The sequence below is a fragment of the Podarcis vaucheri genome (genome assembly GCF_965113315.1).
Source record: "Podarcis vaucheri genome assembly, chromosome: 16".
Lineage (NCBI taxonomy): Eukaryota > Metazoa > Chordata > Lepidosauria > Squamata > Lacertidae > Podarcis > Podarcis vaucheri.
The window spans coordinates 35,237,600-35,263,306 of record NC_138754.1 but is presented as its reverse complement, the minus strand read 5'-3'; the positions used below and the strand labels follow the sequence as shown (position 1 = coordinate 35,263,306).

At 42.7% G+C, this 25,707-nt stretch overlaps 1 protein-coding gene across 5 annotated transcripts in view; it reads left to right on the top strand.

Moving 5' to 3' along the window:
- The window catches only part of SFSWAP (splicing factor SWAP), a 96,339-nt gene extending 73,949 nt beyond the window's left edge, over positions 1 to 22,390 (top strand). For all 5 annotated transcript variants that reach the window (XM_082204121.1, XM_082204120.1, XM_082204122.1 and 2 more), the window contains 5 exons: positions 399 to 670; positions 5,449 to 5,574; positions 17,814 to 17,981; positions 19,398 to 19,470; positions 22,022 to 22,390. In XM_082204121.1, coding sequence (XP_082060247.1) covers positions 399 to 670; positions 5,449 to 5,574; positions 17,814 to 17,981; positions 19,398 to 19,470; positions 22,022 to 22,087 — 705 coding nt within the window. In that variant the 3' untranslated portion in view covers positions 22,088 to 22,390. The remainder of the gene's footprint in view (positions 1 to 398; positions 671 to 5,448; positions 5,575 to 17,813; positions 17,982 to 19,397; positions 19,471 to 22,021) is intronic.
- Positions 22,391 to 25,707: the final 3,317 nt, after the last annotated feature.

Genomic DNA, 25,707 nt, shown 5'->3' with positions numbered 1-25,707 from the left:
GGCATCAATGTCAGCCCTTGTGGAACGATAACATTACACCATTGAGTTGGTGTTCCTTTACAGGGCATGTGATGGGCCAAATTGTTGAATTGAGTCTGATTTGATGAGCACAGGAACTCATCTTCATTCATGATTGACTGAAAAATCCTGGGCTGACTTCTTCAGTTTATCACTGTTAAATATGCAAAATGTTTCCTCCATCTCCATTCTCAGAGCAGCCATGGTACAATAGGTCATTAATGATCCCTTTTTACAGTTAAGAGATTTAGGGTAATAACTGGCCAAAGATTAACAAGGGACTGCAGAGGGGGTTTTCGATTTTAACCTAGACTTCCAAACTAATGTAAATACTGTGTACATATTGACACAATGCTAAAACCTGCCTGGCTTTATTTCAGACTGTTGGTAACATGCAGTGTCCCCTGTTGACTGGCATCAGGACATTGCCGACCTTGGAAGCAAAGGCACCTGAAAGGCCTTCAAGCAGAAGCAGAGATCTGCCCAGGGAAGAAGAGCGGGAGAAAAAGAAGAAAAAGCACAAGAAAAGATCCCGGTCAAGGTCAAGGTCACCTCCTTCCAAATATCACTCTTCGTCTAAATCCAGGGTTCGATCACATTCAAAAGCCAAACACTCACTTCCCACTGCCTATAGAACTGTCCGGCATTCCAGGTGGGTTTTCTGAACAGATGTTATTGTTAAGTGCTTTTCTACACTCATTTCTTTTTCCTCGGAGGTGCCGCCTTTGTGAGGCTGCCATACATGCTATTTATTCACCAGGTTCAGATTAGATCTTTATGATATATTGCCTAAAACTGTAATTTCTCAAGCAAATGCATGTTTTATTTTTGTACTTGTGCCCTGTCTTCCACACATTAAAAGGTTATAGAGAGCTGCAGCTGATCACATGGGGCACACACACCTTATGCTGTTTTGGAAGCAAGGTGTGTCATTTTAAAATAAAGCACTACTTCTGTGGCCTCAGAGAAGCCACCATTTCTCAGCCTCCCCACCCCACCCAAAAAAACCCCCACCCTCTAGCATTGTAATATGGGAATTAAAACAGGTTGCTATAAAGATTACAGAAGCTCAGTACTTGAGCTATTCTGAGTGTTAACCTATATTGAACTTTTTTTAATTGGGCATAGCATAGCCACCCAGCAGTTTTGCTTTTACTTTCACGAGCACAGCTTAACTTGGTTTTGTTCTAATAAGTTGGCACACATTTTGTTAGGAACTGGTGTTAAAACTTTGTTTTGATTTGATTAAACAACCTTTAGGACTGATTTACCTCGAGAAGATGAATTGAAGTTCGGGTAGTCTGTGTGTTTGAAAGCTGAAGATTAAAGGGCTTTTGGAACAAATGGCACTGCACAATTCATACCTTGCACAAAGCGATATTCAGAGCCCTTCTAGGGGCATCCTGCTGCTCCTTTTCTTCTTCTTCGCTGAGTTACCAGGCCAGTTTTGAAAGCAGGCATGGTCTTGTTCTAAAAAAACCCAACAACGTTGTGTGGGAATGTGGTGCTATTCGGAACAAGGGGCATTCCTTGCAGAACAGAGCCCTAGCAAAGCTTTGTGTGTTCTCAGCATATATTTACCACTCTGTGGTCCCTTGAAATAGATGTGTTTCATGTTTTTGGACTAAAGCTCCCATCAGTCACGGCCAACATGGATCTTGATCGGGGATGATGGGAGTTGTAGTTCAAAACATCTAGAGGGAAAGACTAGTGTACACAGCCCTGAGCTGGTCAGACAAATAATCCAACCTAATAAAAGGCAGCGTCCTGTGTTCCAGCACTAGCATATATGGGGCTAGAGGGCTTCTGGCAGCAAATGGTTCGTCAAACCTCGTGCAGCTTCAGATGCACCTTGGAAACCTGATAGCTCTTAGCTTAGAACCATAGTTACAACTTTTAAAGGACCACACCATTGTACAGTGGTGCCTTGCAAGACAAAAAGAATCCGTTCTGTGATTCTCTTCGTCTAGCGGTTTTTTTCGTCTTGCGAAGCAAGACCATTGAAAGATTAGCGGATTAGCACTATTAGCGCTTTTAGCGGCTTATCTGCTGATCGGATCAGCTGATAAGCGGCTTAGCGGCTTAGAAAAAGGGGGGAGGGGGGAAAAACCAGCAGGAACTCGCAAGACATTGTCGTCTTGCGAAGCAAGCCCATAGGAGATTCGTTTTGCGAAGCACCTCCAAAACGGAAAACTCTCCAAAACAGAAAACTCTTTCGTCTAGCGAGTTTTTCGTCTTGCGAGGCATTCATCTTGCGGGGCACCACTGTAGATAGAAGTGTGAAAATTTGCCTAAAAGGGCCAGACACAAAGAGAGCATGACTAGGGAATGGCTGTACAAGTGCTGAGTCACTTGTTCCCATTTGGACCTGTTGCCAGCGGGAAGATATTGGGGGAGGGGTTCTGGGTTCCTATCTTATATTAACCAGATTTCTCAAAGACCAGGTGCTGGTCTGCAAATCAGGCCATATGTGCAGCATATACGTGCACCCTTTTTAATCAACTTTTCCCTGTAGAGATTTTTGCTGCATAGCAAAGCCATTCATGGATAGCAAATATGAATTCATTTCGGTAGAAATTTTTGTCCTGCCTTTATAGTGCTGAAGCGCCACTCAGGGCAGCTTACAACTATTTGAAATCAAAATGTCATAACAAAACAATAAAAGACATTTTAATACACATTAAGTATGCTAGCAAGGCAGCATTAAAAATGCAGCCAGACCACAGATAAAAGCATAACCTTTATATAAAACAGAATATACTTAGCAGGCAAAAAGCCTGCAGGAATAAAAATGTCTCTTATCTTTCATCAGCTGGTAAAGTGAACCTTCTGCATTTCAGCATGGCAAGATACTCCACAGTATCAGTATGTCCTGTTGTTGGGTGGCCATATTAATATGTTTCAGATACATTACTGTGAGGAAAACCTCAAGTTTTCTTTCCTTGTCAGCTTTCTAGACTCATTCCAGCTTTTCCCTATTGGCTCATGCCTCAGTGGAGGATCTTTTCCCCTAACACATAGGAAAAATGATCACTTTGGGGCCCCTTTTGTTGAGCTGAACCCAGCACCTGATCCTTGTGTTTGCTTGGTTGGCCTCACACATAAGCATAAAATGGATCTCAACATTACAGTGGTTTAGTAGCTGTGAATCGTCAGTCTTGGAATACCTAATGCATGGTATCCTGGTTGAGAAAACCCACAGTTAATACAAATAAGGAACATATTAATTATGAATATGTAAATGTTCTTTATTTTTGCTTACAAAGTTTGTTGAATGAGGTTGGCATTGTATGTCAAAGGGTGGAGGCAGAGATAAGATCATAAAAATAAGTGGTTACACAGTGAGTGATTTAATTTTGCAGTTAGATTTTACACCTGAAAATCCTCAGGCCACTTGTTCACAAAGTCCCACCTACAGAAGGATACGACACTTGTTCTGGGGGCCTATCTATCTCAGGCTGCTCCTGATAAATTGGTGTGGAGGATTGTCAGACTCCCAAGTTTGCATTTCAGTTGAGCCAAGAATTTCATTTCACATTAATTTTCTTTATGTGTTTCACTAATAGATTACTTTGCTAAGCCACCTACTCTGTTTACCCAGCTAACAAACCCTGTATAGTAATTAGCAGAGAGAGGCATGATTAAAGGATTACTTTTAAGATTAGCTGATTGGCAGAGGTAAAGTTAACATGCTTATTGTCTCAGTTTCAAAGAATCAACTAGGCTAGGGCGCAAAATGGTTTCCCTTTGTTAAAATGGTGCAAATTTGTGCGCTGCATTGCTTCAAAATCCATTCATTTCCCTTGGAGGCAAAATCTTTTCGCACCAGTGCTGCTCCTTAAGATGTAGGATTATATGCCAAATCTTTCCAACATAATAGAACTTTAAACAGACCTTGTTTAGCAACACAATTGAAAGGGAAGGCCTTATTAATATTTCACACCTTATCAAATAATATCCTTACGATTTATCATGTTAAAATAAGGCTTTTATTCAAGCTAGTAAAAGCAGCTCTTCTCTATTTAATACTGTGGGGTGGGGCGGGAAAGTACCATAGTCAAAGCTGTGTTTGTTTTTAGACAGACAGACAGACAGACAGACAGACAGATAGATAGAGGTTTTTTTCTATAAAAATGTTTAGGGGTACAGTACTCTCATTTTGACTCAAGAAAATCACCATTTTATAGTTCAAATCGGGGAAAATAAATACAGTAAATGGACAAAAGTACAAAGATTCACAAAATGTTTAGGGGTATGTGTACCCCTGCGTGCCCCCAGAAGAAAGCAGAACCACTTGAAATTAAAGAGCATGACACAGCTACTGACAAAGTAGTTTAAGCAAATAGCTTCCCTATTTGTCTGAGCCCTTGTAGGCTGAAACAGTTGTAATCACGCTTCCCTTAAAAATTCAGCTGCAGCTGAGGGATCTGAGCCCTTTTAGTGACCCTTCTTAACTTCCCATACCAGCCTATTTATTACTATTATTATGAAGGTGAAGTGTGTGCATCCATATCTAATCCCAGAATCCGCAGGGATGTAGAGCATGGAGCCATGGCTGAGCAGCCCATCAGTGGGAGCAGCATCTGAGTGCAAGACCTCTCAGGCAGCTTCATTAGTGCAAAGAGATGACTGCTGAACCTTTAGAGGAAAATCCTGCTAAAGCATCAAGGTTCTGACTGATCTCTAGCGTCTTCAGTCTTGGTTTTTATCCCTCTTTACTATTACCGCTATCACTGTCCTTCTGTGAAAGATCGGGGATAAGATCAGATTTTCAAGGGAAACTGCAGTCACTCTGCAGTGCAGTACATAGCAGCTCTCCCCCCCCCCCCAATTCTTAGCACCTCTAGGTTAGGACTGCAAAAGAACCGTGTCTGAAATTCTGGGGTGCTGCTGCCAGTCTGGGTAGGCAGTCTTGAGCTAGATAGACCAGTGGTCTGATTCAGTATAAGGCAGCTTCGTTTGCTCACCTACTTAACATATCAAATCACTGCTTATAAATCTTAAAATGCATATGGCTTTGGAATCAAATAATTGAGAACTCAAAATGTGTGTGGGTGTGTGGAAGAAGGACCCTCAGGAAGCCGACAGTATCTCCAGTGAACAATATGTTGTCATAGAATTATAGAGTTGTAAGAGACCCAGAGGATCGTTCAGACCAACCCCCTGCAATGCAGGAATAATCAGCTGGCCCATACGGGTTATCGGAACCCATGATGACCTTGGCATTATCAGCACCACGCTCTAACCAACTGAGCCACCTATCTGCTGGTTCTTTAAATATATGTATATATATATTTGTGGTGTAACAGGATGTACATCTTGTAATGAGGTTTGAAGATAATTCACGCCTACTGAAATCAGGTAATGAAATTAAGGCCCATCCCTTCCCACTCAGATTTTGAATATTTCCCTCTTCTGCCTCCTGTTCAGGTCTCGCTCAAGATCACCCAGGAGAAGAGCTCACACACCTGAAAGGCGCAGGGAGGAGAGGAGCGTCCCAACTGCATATCGTGTCAGCAACAGTCCAGGAATGAGTAGGCGGCGCACACGTTCCAGGTATGAGGCTGTGTTTCAGTTAAAGGTTTCCCTGGCTTTTTTTGGCTTTTTACTTCTTTAAAATATTCCTATTTGCAAAGTGGCCTACAGCATTGCTTGCTTGTTTGATATGCCGTCCTCCAACCAGGTATCATTGGGAGGTTTACAATATAAAAACACAAGGTTCCATAACATAATGACAAACAAAACAACAACACACCACACCACACCACACACAGAGAGCTTAAAAGGCCGTGGGTAGGTTAATTAGTCAAAAGGCCCAGAAGAAGAGGAATGTTTTTTTCCTGGTACCTAAAGATACGTAATGAAGGCACCAGCTGAACCTCCCTGGGGGGGAGAGTGTTGCCGTCCTCCACACCTGTCATGCAGGGGGCACAAAAAGATACAAGGGAGCCTTGTATGAAGATTGCAATTACATAACATGCAACTTTTAAAAAACGAATTAATGCAACAGCAGCCCCATTACAGAAATTTAGCTGTAACATTCTAAAACAAGTTTGTCTTTCGGAATGTTAGAGGTTTTCTTCATTAATTTCCAGCTTGCATGCTGGCTGGAAATGTTGGAAGTTAGGAGTCCAGAGTATCGGGGGGGGGGATCACCTTAAATACAAAATACAGTGTTTTCTTCCTTTCAAATGCACCTTCCTAATTTCAGAGTGGTTCCTTGTAACAAGGAACATCACAGCCTTCATAGTCTTTTCTGTGCAACAAAAGCAAAAAGTACTATCAAACTGGATGTACAGTTGCTTGGCAGAGTTGAACAGAAGAAAGGGTCTTATGTTTTTATATTCATCTTGGGCTTATCAACTTCCTGGTTACACAACTTGTGCACTGGATCTATTGTAAAAGTAGTGTGTTGTTGAGAGTCCAGCACTGTCTATGTATGTGGTGGAGTTGTGAGTAATTGGGGGGGGGTTCCCCCTGAAGTTGCAGACTGCCACTTTCCAAGTTGTTAATTTTTATATCTGTTGGGGACATCTGCCACTGACAGCTTAAAAGTCCTTTCCCTTTTATAGTTTTGCTAACTGCTGTATTGTGACTGCATGATTTGCTCTGTGATCTCAGAAAGTAAATAAAAATTCTTTTACCTTTTTCATCTTTCTAATTGTACATACAAGACCGATATGGAGGCAAGCAAAATGCATGCCACAAAGCTGATGGCTGAGGAGATAATGGGGATAATTAATAATGGCCAAACAATAAATCCTGCAGTGGTAATACCATGGTCATAGGAACACATAGCTGTGGGTCCTTAATAACGCAGGAGCCTACCCATCCCAGTACTCTGTGTGCATTGCATTATCAGCTTTCTGGACAATGTCTAGGTATTTGTGGGTTGCCAGCAGTCTCTTTTTTTCTGGAAAGCTTTCAGTTACAGAAATCACTTGCCAGTTAACTGGCAGCAAGCTGGAACAGACGGGATAAATATGTGTCTTATCTAAGACATAAATGTGTCATTCACAGAATATCCACATTTTGAGCATAATGCCAGTAAATTGTCTTAGACATTAAAAACAAATAGAAGTTAGACTTGAATGCATTCTCTTCATGCTAGGTTGTCAACATACCCCAACATGAACCATTTTGTACTCTGAGAGAGGGTAAGCCTTTGGATAATATGTGAACTGGCACAATTGTTGTTGTTTAGTCGTGTCCGACTCTTCGTGACCCCATGGACCAGAGCACGCCAGGCACTCCTGTCTTCCACTGCCTCCCGCGGTTTGGTCAAACTCATGTTCATAGCTTCAAGAACTACTGTCCAACCATCGCGTCCTCTGTCGTTCCCTTCTCCTTGTGCCCTCAATCTTTCCCAACATCAGGGTATTTTTCAGGGAGTCTTCTCTTCTCATGAGGTGGCCAAAGTATTGGAGCCTCAGCTTCACGATCTGTCCTTCCAATGAGCACTCAGGGCTGATTTCCTTCAGAATGGATCGGTGTGATCTTCTTGCAGTCCATGGGACTCTCCAGAGTCTCCTCCAGCACCATAATTCAAAAGCATCAATTCTTCAGCGATCAGCCTTCTTTATGGTCCAGCTCTCACTTCCATACATCACTACTGGGAAAACCATAGCTTTAACTATACGGACCTTTGTTGGCAAGGTGATGTCTCTGCTTTTTAAGATGCTGTCTAGGTTTGTCATTGCTTTTCTCCCAAGAAGCAGGCGTCTTTTAATTTCGTGGCTGCTGTCACCATCTGCAGTGATCATGGAGCCCAAGAAAGTAAAACCTCTCACTGCCTCCATTTATTCCCCTTCTATTTGCCAGGAGGTGATGGACCAGTGGCCATGATCTTAGTTTTTTTTTAATATTGAGCTTCATCTCCCAGAACCCTCCATTTTTCATAGTCTCTTTCTTCAATAGAGATTGTATATCCTGTTAGAGATTCAACGTGGTACTGTATTGCATTATATTTGGCTTTCTATCCAGACGAAGGAGGAGGAGAAGGCACACATAGGCCCTAGATTGGCTTCCCTATCGTAAGAGTGCTAAATTTTTCATGCAAGAAAATGAACAACAACAAAAATGGCTTCCCCCCTGTAATCTCTGAGAAATGCCACGGGTTTTTACAAGCAGGCATCCATGGTAAGCATATACTGCTGAAATCACATTCACCATAGAAACAGAATTAATATTTCCTTCCCTCAACCTTTTCTGTATATTATGGACTAATTATCTGCATATTTCTTGTCTGTACTGCTAGTGCTTGGTTTGCTTTTCTCTGTTCATGTGACATTGCATCTCAGCATGTGGTATATCATTCTTGAAAGTTGCTTCTGACACACTTGAGCAAAGAAATCAACTTATTTTAAGTAGGCCTGTTTGGGTTCTGTGCTTGTTGCCTGTTTCCCCTCCTTTGCCCCTGCCCAAATCACACGCAAAGGGTATAGAAAGCCTAGCTTTAAAAAGGTGATGATCTTACGTTAATATATTTTGAAGTTACTTTTTTATTGGAGCAAATGGTGGCTAAAAAATAAACTATATTGAGGCTGGGGGGGGGGATCTTTGTCTCATCTGGATTGAGCTTCAGTTTCTTGGCTCTCATCCAGTCCATTACTGAGGTAAGACGAAGAGCATACTCCAAAACTCCAGATAACCCTACTCAGTGTTTTCATGTAGATGTTTAAAAGCAATAGGGGGTAAAATTGAACCCCAAGAAACCCCACATTGACAGCTTCACGACGCTGGAGAACACTCCCAAAGCAATCCCGTCTGGAAACATCCATCCAAGTAGGACCAGAACTACCGCAAAGTGGTTCTACCAACCCCTAACTGACGGCTGCTTCAGAAGGGTACCATGGTTGATGGTATCAGAAGCCGCTGAGAGGTTGAGGGGAATGCAGTGTTCTTTCCTGTGGCTTATATATACTTTTTCCTGTTGCTTTCCCAATGAAATGTGAGCTGGGTAGCGAAGCATTATTATTAATTAGCCACTTGGCCTCCCAATGTACTTGCTTCTGTGTACATCTTGGTTAGTGAACTTTGACAAATTCATGGAGGATAAGGCTTTAACAGTGGCTACCCGTCATAATGGTGTTTTCTCTAGCTCCAGTATCAGAGGCAGTATTATTTATTTAAAGGCATTTACAAGCCTCTTAATATTTAATATCTCTTTAAGTGGTATACAAAAATACAAGCATTTGAACAGAAAAAGATTAGAAAACAGAAATCAAGTTATAAAATAGTCTAGTCTTACGAGTCAGCAAAAGACTAGGCAAAATAACCTACCAATCAAGTGAGGCAACTGCTGGATGATGTTTCATTTATGGTAGAGGGAAGATCGTTACAGTGCAGGGCAGTGGCCCAAAATCCTTGTTTTTGTGTTACCACCCTATGATGTTCTGTGGTGCCACAAGTAAAATTTCTTCATAAAATCTCTCTTTCCAGGAGCAGGTGGGCCTTCAGGCGACCTATTTCTGAGTTTACGGTTTTAAATGATAGCAACGCGACCTTGAACACAGCCCAGTAGCTCATCCGTAGCAAGTGCACTTGCTTCACCATAAGTGCAACTTGTTCATCTCCAGATTCTACGCTTAGTATGGCGCAGCTTTCTGCACCAGCTGCAAGTGTCCAAACAAGTCCTAAACAAAGCCCCACATAGAGTGCCTTATAGAAGTCCAGTTGTGATGTTCCGAACGCTTGAATCATATCTACCCCTTATATTTAAAGCACTATACTATGTGAACAGTCATGGTTTCCCCCAAAGAATCCTGGTCAATGTAGTATGTAAGGAGAGTTGTTAGGAGACTCCTGCTCCACTCCTGGAGCTACAGCAGGCATGGCCAAACTTGGCCGTCCAGCTGTTTTGAGGCTACAACTCCCATCAACCCTAGCTAACAGGACCAGTGGTCAGGGATGATGGGAATTGTAGTCCCAAAACAGCTGGAGGGCCAAATTTGGCCATGCTTCAGCTACAGTATCCAGAGTTCCCTGGGAAGAGGCATTGATTTTTAAACCACTCTGGGAATTGCAGCTCTGTGATGGGATTCGGGGCCTCCTCACTGTCAGCACGTTTGAAAATGACAGTTCCCTGGAAGCCATTACTGTTAAAGTGGCTTATTAGTGCTTTAATGGTAAGATGTGGGTGTGACTTTCAGAAAAACCGGGAGCTTATGCAAACTTGCTTATCTAGCTTGTTCCTTAAACTATTCTGTTCTCCAGTAGCAACTACTGGGGTGGCTCAGAAAGAAATGTGCAGGAGGTGGTATGCTCACTCCATGGATAGCTCTGACTTTTCAGACTGAAGGTGATCCTTTGGTTAGCAAGTGCCTTTTAAAACAGTTCATTAGTTGGGATTTTAATAGGAGGGACAATTCCATGGAGATGGTTCCTTTCATCTGCCGCAAATACATTTAGAAAATGACACTTCGCAGTTTTTTGCGGGCACCATTAAAGCAATCAACCTCATACAGTTGTCTCAAGTGTATAGCTTGTAAAAGGTTAGAGCCAAGGCACCTTGGCTGCCACAGCTAAGGTTAATACTTGGGGTTGTTCATCATACTTGTAAAAAAAGGGGGGAAGCACAACACAGCAGGCAAGAGAAATGTAAATGTGTCGAGTTACAGCTTAGAAGGTTGAACTGGTAATCTTAATTAAAAGTAATTTGATGCTGGCAAGTTGTTGGGTAGCTCAGGGTGGCCTGTAAAAAGTCTATGCAGCTGGTATGTGTTGGGCACCTGGGCAAGTGTTGGAAAACCAACAGAAGAAACTGCAGCTGCCAACCATGTGCAAGATTCAGGCTTTTCTCCCCCTTATCGGTACAAATGCCATTTTTCAGACAGCCTGCTTATAATCTTGCGTGTGGTGGCAGCTGTACACAATCAGCCGGCTGTGTAAGAAGCTGTCACAGCAGGATTGCTAAAGCAGCTCTAATACGGTTGTGTTGCGTGCTGTCAGCCTGCAGAGTTTCTGGTGTAGGAGCTACTGTTTAGTTTTATTTAGAGCATCATTATGCATGTTCCACTTCTCCAGAAGGAGTGTTGACACTCTTGGCTCCCAGGACAGGTTCTTCAGCTTCTCTTTAAGAGAGCACGAGTGAATGATGCTCTTCCCCTTCAGGTCTAGGTTCACATTGTGAACTCCTATATTAGGGCATGTAGCCCAGTATTGCGTGCTTTGACTGGCAGCAGCTCCCCGGAATCTCAGATAGAGACCTCATGACTACACTCCCTGCTGAAATACAAGGGGCATCAGCAGGTCCGTTGTTCTGATCCAGCAAGCTATTCTTATGCTCTTATCTCTGTTGGCATTCCACCAACTTTTGAAGATGTGCCTGTTTACACAGTCTTCTCTTGCATCTCTAATAATAATAATAATTTTTATTTATACCCTGCCCTCCCTGGCCAAAGCTGGACTCAGGGCGGTTAACACCAAATATATAATACATTAAAAACACAAAATCAAACAATTGATTAAAACACAGCTCAAAATCAGAATAAAATTAAGTGGCCAACCCACGAATCACAGCCATGAAGGTAGGAATATTAAATATTCGCCAGGCCCGGTCACCCGTGCTGGTCCCATATGGGCCAATGGAAAGGGCCAAGGGGGCCACTTACATACAGGGTTTCATGGAATGAAGGGGGTCGGACTGGGCCTGGACCAAAAGCCTAGCGGAACAGTTCCGTCTTGCAGGCCCTGCGGAAAGATGTCAAATCCCGCAGTATCCTATTGACCTGAGTGTCCTGTTTCATTTCTGTACTATTTTTTAATATGATTGATTGAGGTTTTTTAAAAGTATTTAAATATGGCTGTTAATTTAAATCTTTTGAGTGGAATTCGAACAATAGAATCATAGAATTGTAGAGTTGGAAGGGACTCCGGGGGTCATCTAGTCCAACCCTCTGCAATGCTGGAATCTCAGCTAAAGCATCCATGACAGATGTGACTTCCCAATCTCTGCTTTAAAAATCTCCAATGAAGGAGAGTTCAGAGCCTCCCAAGGGAGTCCGTTCCACTGTTGAACAGCTCTTACTGTCAGAAAGTTCTTGCTGATTTTTTTATATTTAAATTATGGGTGGTTATATTTAAACACAACTGGCTTTTATGCTGTGGAAGTGATGTAAGTCAGTAGTAGATCATCTCGTTTGCATGCAGACAGTTCCAGGTTCTATCCCCAACATCTGCATGTAGGGCTGGGAGAGTACTGCTGTCTGAAACCCTGGAGAGCCACTGCTGGTCAGTGTAGACGATACCAGTTCCTCTAATGCTATGACTCAGTTATAAGGCAGCTTTCTATGTTCCTGCTTTTTAAACCTCTCAGAAGCCTATTTAAGTGCATATTAATTGAGGTGGTGGTGCTGGTGATGCCAAGGAGATTGAACTTCAGGCCTACTGCAGCCATGGTCCCGCCTGTAAATGCTTGAGCCTTTAGCTGTGCTACTATTTGTTGTAGCGTGGCATTCAAAGGGTACTTGAAATTCAGGTGCAATATCTGGAACAGAGGTCCCCAAACTTATAGGGCCTACCGCCCCCCTTTTAGGAAAAAAAATACTCTGCGCCCCCCCTGCAAATTTACCTTCTTTAAGCGAACAAACAGAAAAATGCAGTGACAAAGTTGCGTTCTTTTATGGATCTGTATTTCTACCTGTGTACGCATGGTTTTTCAAAGCTGGATGAGGATGGGGACTAGGCCCCATGGGGTGGACCCAAGTGAAGCTTTCTGGCTCAGTCTGATCCACCCCAGGCACAGGGCCAGCACCGCAGCCTGCAGTGAGGGGGGAAAGTATTTGATCCCCTGCTAAATTTGCCCATTTGCCCCCTGACGAAGAAATGACCAGTTCATAATTTTAATGGTAGGTTTATTTCTGGGGGTTTTCCTGTTGTTATTCTGTCTCTCACAGCTACAATAAACCTACCATTAAAATTATGGACTGGTCATTTCTTCATCAGAGGGCAAACGGGAAAATTTAGCAGGGGATCAAATAGATCCCCTGCCAGTGTGGTGTAGTGGTTAAGAGCGGTAGTCACGTAATCTGGGTAACCGGGTTCGCGTCTCCGCTCCTCCACATGCAGCTGCTGGGTGACCTTGGGCCAGTCACACTTCTGTGAAGTCTCTCAGCCCCACTCATCTCACAGAGTGTTTGTTGTGGGGGAGAAAGGGAAAGGAGATTGTTAGCCGCTTTGAGACTCCTGAAGGGGAGTGAAAGGCGGGATATCAAATCCAAACTCTTCTTCTTCTTTCTCCCTCACTATAACTGCCATTGGGCAAATAGTCAGGCAGGCTGTGGTCCAGTTCCTGGGCATGGGTGAAGACTAAAAGTGTTCACCCAAGCATGGGAAACCCCTCACCTCCAGCATGACTGCTGTATCCAGGGGAGGTGTTGTTGTCGTCCCACAGTGGTGCCCGACCTGGCGGTAAGCCACCAGATGAATCATGTACAAATGGTTTCTAAAAAATCTCTTCTTTTTCTATGTTTCCACCACCCCCTTATTTTTATTCAATGTCCCCCTATTGCACCTAAGTCTACTACTGCCCCCCCTTGGGTTTCAGCATGCCCAAGGAGCAGCATCGCCCATTTTGGGAAACATTGATCTAGAGGTTCTCGCTACTTCATTGCCCACCAGTAGTGCAGAATACTGGGTTGTCTTCTCTCTGTCCAGTAGGTGGCAGGACCTAGAAGAAATTGCACATCCTGGCCAGAGCTAGCCTTTCCCTTGCCTTATCAGGAAATGCATGCTGGTCTGCCCCTGAGTTGAATGTCCTGATGAAGCAATTGGGACTTCACCAAGAGTATGTGGCACGAGTCATCCCTTGGAGACAGACACTATCATGGAAGCTGTATGCTACAGGGCTGGTAGCTGTCTCAGCCCTGTGATAGATTGCCGAGTACTTTGTTTTGTCCTTTTGTTAAATCTACAGTAAAAAGGGTTTTATGTGACCATAAAACTTCTGCCTCCTATGCTAGCAATTTTCACTTATGTCTGCCAGTTACATTACCAATTCAAAACAACCTCATGCTGACTGCTGCAGCGAGATGGTTTGAATTAGTGTTTTTATATTCCCATGCGAAATGTTGTTTTATTTGGAAGCTTTTTATAAGAAGAAGCCTGTGTTTCTTGGATTTAAGAGGCCATCTTATGTAAAAACACAGTGTGCACAACGTGTAGCAAAACTGCAAAGTCTGCATGTTGGCCATATTGTCTAGGTGTGGGGGTTCCCCAAAATGGGGCACAGATGGTGCCTTCATAGATTAGGTGTCTGACAACCAAAGAAAAGACTTGCCCTTGTAAAGATGCCACCCAGTTCCAGGTACATATATTTTAATCTGCCTGGGTCTTTTCATTACATTATTGGATTAGAACTTTGATTAAGAAGTTGCTTTCTTATTTGACAGCATTTATATACGGCTCAATAACAGTGTTCTCTGGGTGGCAACTGTGCACTGGTTAATTTTATTATTTTAAATTCATTGTTTTTATTATTTTATATTCATTGTTCATAACTCACTGATCATAAGCCACCCTGGAAGCATGTCAAACTGAAAAGCCATGGTGTTTGCACTTGCTAAATTTATTCTTAATTTCCATTGTGCCTTAAGTGTGCATAGCACTTTACAATATGCAGTGGGAAAGGTCTCTACCCCAAGGAGCTTACAATTTCAAATTTAGCCCAGAGGAGACCAGAGAAGGGGAGGCAAGGACTAAACAGGAAAGCAATTTGCAGTTGTTTTAGTTTTATGTACTTAAGCTCAGTTCACACTGGGTTACAGTAAGACATAGATCTTCAACCAGAGGGTTAGGATGTACAGGAATGTCAGGCAGACGAGAGCTGAGCCAGCAGAGTTAACAGGGGCTGGAGCAATTGAGAAATGCATTGGCTGGCTTCACAGTTTTCCCCATGTTTCGATTTTTGCATAGCATACATTGTCTCTCTCTCTCTCTCTCTCTCTCTCACACACACACACACACACACACACACACACACACACACACATACACACACAATGATTCGCAATATATTGCCAGGTCAAAAATTATGAAACCGCAATCACGATTTGGACTTCAAACCGGTTTTGGGCGGTATATCAATATTCTGCCTATCCCTAACTTCTACAGCATGGGTAGGCAAACTAAGGCCCGGGGGCCAGATCCAGCCCAATTGCCTTCTAAATCCGGCCCGCAGACGGTCCGGGAATCAGCAGGTTTTTACTTGAGTAGAATGTGCCCTTTTATTTAAAATGCATCTCTGGATTATTTGTGGGGCATAGGAATTCATTCATTATTATTTTTTCAAAATATAGTCCAGTCCCCCCCCCAAGGTCTGAGGGACAGTGGACCAGCTCTCTGCTAGAAAAGTTTGCTGACCCCTGTTCTACAGCTTTGTAAACTTCTGATAGGAATCTATGCTGGGACCAGAATGCGCAGGTATCAGCTGTGCCCACTTCAGACAGTCTCATATATTCTGGTGGGCTAGAAGGAAAGAGCACAGAGCTGTGAATGTATGTCAGAGGGATATTTTAGTGTGTTGAAGAGGATGGAAAGAGATTTGTAGCTGGCTCTGTTCTAATCACAGGAGTGGAACGGAATGGCTGTGAATACCTGTAGGAATCCAACAGCAGGTGAAAGAAAGTAGAAGAAGGTGAGAGAAGGAAATGATTGAAATGTGTGGGAAGGGAAAGTGGAATAAGATGTCAGCAGAGAGAGAAAGGCAACAGGCTGACAGCTGGAGCGTAGAGAATTGTGAAAGAAGGCAAGAATGGCAACAGAAGGGACTGGGAGAATGCAAGAAGGAGGCAAAGAGAAGGGAGAAGGTGTGAACAGGTGACAGAGGACAAAAAGTGCAAGGAGGTAGGGAGGGGCAAAGTGAGAGAAAGAAAGGCAGAGGCAAAAGAAATGGAAGGGAAGGGGAGATGCAGGAAATGAGGGAAAGTTCATAGAATCGTAGAGTTGGAACTGACCCCAAGTGTCATTTAGTCCAACCCCCTTCAATGCAGGAATCCTGCCCTGGATGCGCTTGAATCACCAATCTTCTGGTTAACAGCCAAATTCACTGACCCATTGTACAGTGGTACCTCTGGATGTGAACGGGATCTGTTCCGGAGCCCCGTTTGCATCACTGCTTTTGCGCATGCATGTGACGGCATTTTGAGCACATGCGCGAACGGCGAAACCTGGAAGTAATGTGTTCCGTTACTTCTGGGCTGCCATGGAGCGTAACCTGAAAACGCTCAACCTGAAGTGACCTTAACCCGAGGTATGACTGTACCACAGAATCCTGTTGGATGCCTCAAATTATTATTTTTATAATAAAATACAAACATAATAATTATGACTTGCCCTCTTGCTCTGTATCAGAGACAGGCATCACTGAAAGGGGAGCAGAGAGAGGGCAGAACTATTAAAGGTGTGTGAAATGTGGCAAGATGCCAGCAGATGAAAGTGATCGAAGCTGTTGAGGCATTTAGAAACAAAGCGTGCCCGTTTTCCAAACAAGCCACTTGAGATATTTTTTCAACAAATTGACAACTAGTTTTTGAAGAGCAGGAAAACTTTGTTCCATCTATGACAGGAAGAAGAAGTGTTCTCATCCACTTTGCTCACAGATCTGTCCAAATCTAATTTTATAGTTTGGGCTATTTATTTTTTTAAGTCATTCAAAGAAAAATACTGAGACTTTGGTTGAGGTGCTATTTGGAAAATGTCCTTGACATGTTTCTGACTGTTGCACTGTTGTTTCAAATGAAGATCAAACAGTAAATTTTGCTTCTATCAAAAGAAATGTTATTTCTCTCAAAAAGATGTATGAAGATTTATAGCGGATCTGATCATGATTCACTGTGGGTGCATGAGTCACTAGAATTAAGCTTTGAGTTGCAGAAATAATTCCTTGAACTGTCTTGTTACACAAGTGTAAAAGTGCAAGTTCAACAGCTAACATTACTGAAGTTCTGGATTTTTGTTAGTAAAGAATACCCAGGAAGCTGCCATTCATCTGCTGCCATTTGGTACTACCTCTCTTTGTGAACAAGACTTCTCAACAGTGGTGACCGTAAAAACAAAACAAAAAAGCCCCAGAGTTTAGCTGTAGGAAATGGGGATAGGAGTTAGCCTTTCTAATACCACCACTCTCCGGAATGAAATCTAGAGAACATAGACATCCCACTGAAATTGTGAGGGGGTCTATTTTTAAGTCACTGCTTCTTGATAAAGTATAAAAATCACTGGGTTTTTATTTAGAAGCAATGCTAAGGTAACACTATGTATATTGCTTTGTGAATTGCCATTTTAAGATCGATAAAGTGCGTTAACACCAGTAAGTGTAAACCGAAAGTTTGAAAGTGGGTCCCTCTTGCAGGTTGTGAGTCAGAGGTGGGTCTTCGGTGTGGTCCAGTTGAAGACCACTGCAGTAGGGCATGGAAACCAGGGGGTTGTGCCATATGGAGGCAGCAGGAGGGGATGGAGTTGCTTATTGATACAGCTACTTGCCACAGGCTTTGGTTTCTGTGCTACAGTTTCTTTCGCCATCTGCAAAACCAAATATTTGTAGATGATTAGGTATGATCATTGCAGTTTTCATTATATAAGTTAAAAGGGTAAATAATTATTCAAGGTCCAAACTAAAGTTATATTTTGTGGTCTCACTATATTTTAACGTTGGCATTAAAAAAAGAGTTGTATTTGATGCCGAGAATGGGTGTCTGTTTTGGTGGAGCTGAAAAGACCTGGAAAATTACATTCTTTCTATAGCTGATGGCACAGCTTTATATTAATCAATATATTACTTTGTCTTTTTCCCCCAGAAGTCCTCATGAAAAGAAGAAAAGGAGATCTCACTCCCACACCAAGTCCAAAGCGAGGTCTCATTCGCCATCCATCTCTCCAGGCAAACAATCTGCACATAAGAACTCCACCCATTCAGCCAGTGTCTCTCCTGTGGAGAGTAGGGGATCCAGCCAAGAACGTTCTGGGTAATGAGCACTTTCTAAATTCTATACACTGGCACTTCCCTGATGCAAAACACTGCAGCTAGACTGTTGATGGGAAATTTGAGGAACCAGGGCAGTGACTTGATCCTTTTTACTTCTTAGCAGGATAATACAGAAGGATTCATACACACAGCAAATGAGGCAGGATTGTATAATGTTGTGCAGCAGGCAAGGCGTCATAATTTTTGGAAGCTCTCCTGCATTTAAAGTTCCAACAGCAGACTACTTCTTGCAAGTGGAAAACCAGCACTTCTCCATGATGTACCAGTTTTCTACTTGCAAGAATTTTTATTTTTTGCATGATAGCATTTAATTAAGGATTTTCTTCAGTCAGAAGTCAAATACAGTCATACCTTGGTTCTTGAACAGAATGTGCTCCAGGAGTCGGTTCAACTTGCAGAACTGTTCGAAAACCAAGACGCGGCTTCCAGTTGGCTGCAGGAGTGTCCTGCAGCCAATCAATCAAAAGCTGCGCCAGACATTTGGCTTCTGAAAATCATTCAAAAACTGGAACGCTCACTTCCAGTTTTCGATCATTCGGGAGCCGAAATGTACGAGTTCCAAGGCATTCGGCAACCAAGGTATACCTGTAGTTCACTTTTCAAGAGCATATCTATACCTACTGTTTCCAAGCAACTGCAGCTTCTCCTTGCATTAATTTTAGGAATGAAATGCTTAGCCTCTGTCCTGTGAATACAACCACCTCACTGGATTCAGTCAGTCAGTCAGTCAGTTTTATTGCACATAGCCAAAGGCTGCCGCAATGTACACAGAATTATTTGACAATTAAAAGAAAATATACTGAATTGGTAAAAAAAGATTTAAAACATTTATATTATTAAAACATTACATACTCTAAACAAAGCTATAAAAGTACCCCAATGTACAAATAAAAACATATCTCTTAAGTGCATGGGGAAAATGGTAACTTAGCACCAACTGCAGTCATAAACCGCTTATGAGAATACACCAAGGATGAGAGAATTCACATAGCTCAGAACGGCTTCCATTTATCTAGATATGTTTTAAATCATGGCACCTCCATTTGATGATACCCAATTATGTTTAGCCTTACTTAAACCTTAACCTGACTACTCATAGGTACCCACATCAATTGTCTCATTAATCTTTACAAGAAGCCTAGAAGGCAGACCAGTATCATCAGTACGGGGACAGGGAGGCGGTGGGATGACAGGCTTTGAGGGGCTTGTTAAGACTTTCTGCTGAATTCATGGCAGAGTTGAGATTTGAACTTAAAGCTCATTCTCTTAGCCAATACATTTCATTCACTTGGGGATTTTTTCATGTTTGAAGTATTTGGATATATTATATCTGTGCATTAATTGTCTATTACTTGATTGTCTTGACTGAATGTCCCCCTTTTAAAAATTCTTTTAGGGGCGTTTCTTTGGAAAAAGACGGCCAGATCTCTTCAGCAATTGTGTCGTCAGTGCAGAGTAAAATAACTCAGGTACCACTTGAAACGTTCCATTTAGTAATGATTACTAAATTGTCTCAATTTTGTAATGCTCACATTGCATTTTGTTTGAATTGCTGTTTTCAGTATTGAAAAGAGCACTGCAAATGGTATGTAATCAGCATATGCTTCCAGATTTTAAACCTGTTTTGTTACAAAGCTGTAGTCTCTGGTATTGCTCCCTTGAATGACTCTTCCCATTCTCCTTTTCTGCCTCTTACACCTGGAATTCTCTCCCGACTGTATAGTGTCCCCTTCCCTTCCCTTCCCTTCCCCTCCCCACCCCCGCTTCAAACCCATCCACAGACCCTTGCTTTTCCACAAATACCCTCCAACACTCACATGCACACACACACACACACAGAGCAAAGTCTTTGTAATGATCATCGGTTAAGGGTATCCAGCCCCACAGCCTCTTTCCCAAGGTTCTTGTGTCACTGTAGTTTTGACCCAAAAGCAAGGTAAGCTTGATCATCAATGGCTTGGATCACAGGGAGGGGAGGAAAACAGAGTGGGTGTAGCCCCCCAACCGTGTCCAGCACATGCACCCCTTCTTCCCATATATGCAAGTGGCTTCCAGTCTCCTGCTTGGGAGAAGCAGACCACGTGGACAAAATTCTCTTTCCCCAACCATGGCAAATCCAGCTCTACCTGGCACAGCTTGCTGCAACCCCTCCCTGTGAGTCCTTGCATCGCACACACATCACTTCACAGACCCCCCCCCCCTCCCGTTCATCATGGTAATAAGCATTTTGCTAGTTGTAAACTTACAGAATATTTCTAATTAAAGCTGATGAGTACTTTGGAAATAATTATAATATGTTGTTAACTAGAACAGTGCAAGAACCACTGCACTGTCAAAAGATACAATGAGGTTTGTTTACTGATCTGGGTATAATAAGAGCACCCCCTACTTCGTTGTGGGTCACCGCTTTAGTGCAGTGCCTTGAATCATCACATCTAGCCTTCGGCACACTAAGCAAAGTGCATAGAATGTGTTCAATTTCCTTCACGCAATATAGTCAAGAAAACAATAATTCTGTGATCACACTGTTCAGTTTCACTTGTCTTAAAAATGCATCTTTTTGTTTTGCTTATTGCAAATTTAATTTGACTCGGCAGGATAGCTCCTAAACGGATATTTGAATTTCTCTTAATATGTTAGTCTTGAGAAATTGTGTTTGGTGCTTTTAATAATTTGTGTCATTTTTCAAGAGTGCAATTATTGAACAAGCAGCGTTCTGCTTGCTGTTTTTGTTAGATGTTAGATTTTATACTTAAATGGATAGAACTTGGTGGAGTTTTGATTAAGAGAATTAACTCCTCTAAAGGAGATGCAGCCCGATCCTGGAGAGCCTTGCGTGGCTTTCATAGTCTCCCCACACTCCCTCTTTAAACCTATGAGGTTTAAAGGGGAAACATGGGGAGACTTGCAGAGCCCTGAAGGGAGGCGGGTGGGGGGGTTCAGTGTACAGCATATTTTTTCGTCTTCCCCACCCGCCACCTGCTTGCTCATTTGTTCAGATATTTAAAGGGGCAGGTGGGAGAGAGCAGAAAGAGAAATTGGACTCCACCAGCATGCCAGTATTACCCATAGAGACAAGTTCCTCACCCCTGAAATAAACCATCATGCATACATGTCCTGCAGCCCATTTCTTTGCCTTCAGTAAAAGTGTGGCTCTTTCAAACCATAGTGAGTAATTTAGACCTTTCAGACCATAGCAAGTAATTTAAGACTGCCACAGTTCTCAGTTTACCTAAAAGATTACATTGTGCTCTGGGTTATCTCCTGCATAAAGTGCAAACTGAGTTGCAATTCAGTGCCTTTGGCTTCTTTAGAAATTTGTTTGAAAATGCTTCTCGGCATCCTGGAATAGCTCACTTTACAGTGGACGTTTTAAGTCCTCCACATTTCACCTGTTTGCCTCAGGATTTAGAAACTGTGTCTTTGCCAAGAAATTCTGTATGCAAGTTCAGGTGTTGGAAGGTTAGGGCCACGCATACAAGCCCTGCCATCAGTTTACCCACACTTGTGGTCCCCATCTACTCAGGTTCCCAGCTTCCCTGTGTTGAGTGGGGAAGATCTGCAGGGGGCTGGTACTCATGTAGGACGTCTCGTGAATTGGGAGCCCTGATATATCAGGGTCTCCAGTCATGTGCAGCGTTCTGCTGGTGTTCAGGCAAAGACAAGAACAAGCCACCAGCAGACCTTCCCGCTCAACAAAGGGAAGACCTGTTCACAAATTCAGGTTTGTATGTTCAGGAAAATGCCTGGAACACCCTTTGTATTACTTTTTCTACATTTTGCCTTTTATCAATTGAGAAAATCTCCTTTTTTTGTATGGCACATGCAATTTCTGTCTCTATATCAGAGGTAGCTAACATGTTACTCTCCAGATGTTCCTGGAGTCCAGCTCCCATCATCCCTGACGGCTGGTTGGGGCTTATGGGAGCCACCACATTGACTTTTCTTGCTGTGTACAATGTAAACATCCTCAGCACGACTTTTCTGAAAAGCTCTCAATGTTTCCTGTATTCGTTGCAGGATCTTATGGCCAAGGTGAGGGCAATGCTCGCAGCTTCCAAAAACATCCCAACTAGTGCCTCCTGAGACCAGAAGGAGGGACTCTTCAGAATACCGTGTACAGAAGGAAACTTGGTTCCAGTGGTTCCCAACAACAGAGTTCAAGGAGCTGACATCCTTGTTGTGTACAGAAGATCTCATTGGAACTTCAATGATTTTTCCACGTCAAACTTCCTTTTGATAAAATAAGCCTTTGGGGGTTTTGTAAATTACGTTTTGACCAGTTCTTCAGTAAGAATCTTACCATGAGCAATGTCTGTATATTTGTAAATAAAATGTTCCTGCGGATGTTAACACAAATTAAAATGCAGATAAACCATTTTTATTAAATACTTTCTGGAAATTAGTTTTTTTTTTCTCTTACTTGATTACTTTGGATCCACTTTTCAATCCAGGTTCTCCAAAGCGGTGTGAACAAATGAAAAATTGCAGCATAAAGCCATAAAAAAACTAAAGGCAAAGGGGCATTGTTTATGAAGACCCTGCCCCAAAGGAAAACTCTTTAACTGTCTAGACAGGTGCCCATTTTATAGTATTGTATGGGACGCGGGTGGCGCTGTGGGTAAAAGCCTCAGCGCCTAGGGCTTGCCGATCGAAAGGTCGGCGGCTCGAATCCCCGTGGCGGGGTGCGCTCCCGCTGCTCGGTCCCAGCGCCTGCCAACCTAGCAGTTCGAAAGCACCCCCGGGTGCAAGTAGATAAATAGGTACCGCTTACCAGCGAGAAGGTAAACGGCGTTCCGTGTGCTGCGCTGGCTCGCCAGATGCAGCTTTGTCATGCTGGCCACGTGACCCGGAAGTGTCTCCGGACAGCGCTGGCCCCCGGCCTATAGAGTGAGATGGGCGCACAAACCCCAGAGTCTGTCAAGACTGGCCCGTTCGGGCAGGGGTACCTTTACCTTTACCTTTATGGTACTCTAGTGAAGAGTCTGTTCCAGAGATTAAAGACTATATCTGGGGGAATCTTGTTCTTAAAAGGGCTGGGGGCCCTAAGACAATAGTTCCACTCTTGAACAAGAATTGAGTTTCCTCAAATATACCAGATTCTGATTAGAAAGGGCTTTAAAGGTAAGCATCAGCACTTTGAATTTAGCCTGAAAACTAGTCAGCAGCCAATGGAGTTCATATAAAATAGGCATGTTAATTCCCCTTCCGATATCAAAGGTGTACAGTCTGAAACTAATTTTATTATAGCTTCTGCCACTTGGTACTAACTGTAGTCAATGGAAGAGTGAATTCCGTCTGGAATAAGAGTTATAATAACATGAATACAAAAAAATATAATTAACCCGACTTTGACGGTTAAAATATAAAAAAAATCTCCTAAAGCTTTTAGCATTAACCGTTTTGATATCTGAAAAACTGTTCAGTGTGTCATTGAAGCATACCACTTCACGTACCCTTAGTCGCTGACCTATTTTTCTTTGACATGTTCTTAGATCTGCCATCATTTCCCCAAATGCAAAATAGCTGCCATTCTCCAGAGATCCAAGACTTCTCTTATTTAACTCCCCACTCCATGCTAAAGGGGGAAATAGTCTTGAAAGTTAGTGAAGATGCTATCTTGCTTTTATAAATGGCTAGTGGCAAATAGCAATTATATGCTAAATCTTGTGAGCTTCCTATAATTACAAATTCATTTATCATACAGATTGAAGTTCAGTGCAATAACCCTTTTCAAAATAAAATGGCAATATTTTAAACAGTGGCTTGGGGCGGGGGGGGGGGGGACCAGGAGATAAAAATGTTAATCAGTGACCTGTTTCCATAGTTCTTAAGCAATATAGTTTTACAGTATACTGTGTGATAATAACCCTTTAAATTTGACTGTTTAAAAGTAAGAGAGAAGACAACCAATTCTTTAGGCTGGATATGATCTATAGAAAGAACAGTTCCCTTAATTAAAAGGTCAAGTATTTTGTCCTCCTGTTAATTTATTTCAACTGCTAGAGCAGGTGGAATGTTTCACATTGTGAAACTGATAATAGGGAAGAGTGGGATTAACCATTACTACATCCAGTTAAGGAAATGATCCATTTAATACTCTATTTCAGGACAGTTTAGTCTATCAAAACTATTTTCATTATCAGTATCTGAAATGACGATCAACGCAAGAATCCTCAAAAACTTGTTGCTCAGATAGAAAGGACTAGCATCACGTGAGGAAGGAAACAGTTTGACAATCCTCAAAAGGAAGTTTCCTACCTGCTAAACAGCCATTTAAGATGCCCCTTTGATGGGTTTATTTATTACTAAAATTTATGTCCCGGTAGCCTGCGGGATTTTTACAACAGCTTGCAGTCACACTTCTGAAATATTCCAAATGCACCATGCAAAACCAGAGCATAAAATCTAAACAGCAGAAATTGAGCATCACCAGCCATTTCTATCCCCTTTAAAATGAGTGGACAACCATCAGTTCAACAACCAAAATAATTGTGCAAAAAGAGTGCGTTCTTTTTTTAAAAAAAAAACAGTGAAAGACAACATGTCTTACTAATGGCATTGAACAAAGTCTTCAGTTATTTTCCACACTGTTCTGTGTGAGATACCTTCCTAGTTTCCTCCTCTGCTGAGCAACCTGGAGAATCAAATGGGGACTTGGCTAAAGTGGTAGAGCACATGCTACTTTGCAGTTTCTACCAAAAAAGTCATTTGATCCCCAGCATCTCTGGTGGATTAGCATGTGATGTGAACATCTGGTCACTGTTGGGATACTGCCAGGGAGATAAAGTCCATCATGGCCCCAAGCCGTCTGCCGGACGATCCATCGATCTCCCGTAGGCACGCAGTATCAGCAATTAGCGACATGAGTTTCTAGAAAATATCTTGCCACATTCCAGAGCTCATGCACACTCTTATCAGCAGATAATGCACAGCAAAAGTCGCACTCAGGAGAGCATTATTTACAAGTTTATTCAGCGTTGGTCAGAACAAAGAAAAACATGACTGCCTGCATCAGTGTCTCCAGCACAGAGAAAACGAAAGCAATAGGAAACATAAACATCCTGTGAACAGGAAATACGCAGACTCTGTGACTCTCAAAGCCTGCTCCCTTTTAAGGTGGAACGGAAATATCCTAACAGTCACCTGTGTTGTCTCAGGGATAGTTTCATTGCACTTTCACAATTAGAAATGCAAGGGGAAAGCTCTGGTCGAGCAGCCTTCAACAACCGAGTGTCCTCCAGATATTTTGGACCACCACTCCCATTAGCCTCGGGCAGCACAGCCATGCAAAACGATATCTTTTGTTGTTGTTGTTTAGTCGTGTCCAACTCTTCGTGACCCCCTGGACCAGAGCACACCAGGCACTCCTGTCTTCCACTGCCTCCCGCAGTTTGGTCAGACTCATGTTTGTAGCTTCGAGAACACTGTCCAACCATCTCGTCCTCTGTCGTCCCCTTCTCCTTGTGCCCTCCATCGTTCCCAGCATCAGGGTCTTTTCCAGGGAGTCTTCTCTTCTCATGAGGTGGCCAAAGTAGTGGAGCCTCAGCTTCAGGATCTGTCCTTCCAGTGAGCACTCAGGGCTGATTTCCTTCAGAATGGAGAAGTTTGATCTTCTTGCAGTCCATGGGACTCTCAAGAGTCTCCTCCAGCACCAGAATTCAAAAGCATCAATTCTTAGGCGATCAGCCTTCTTTATGGTCCAG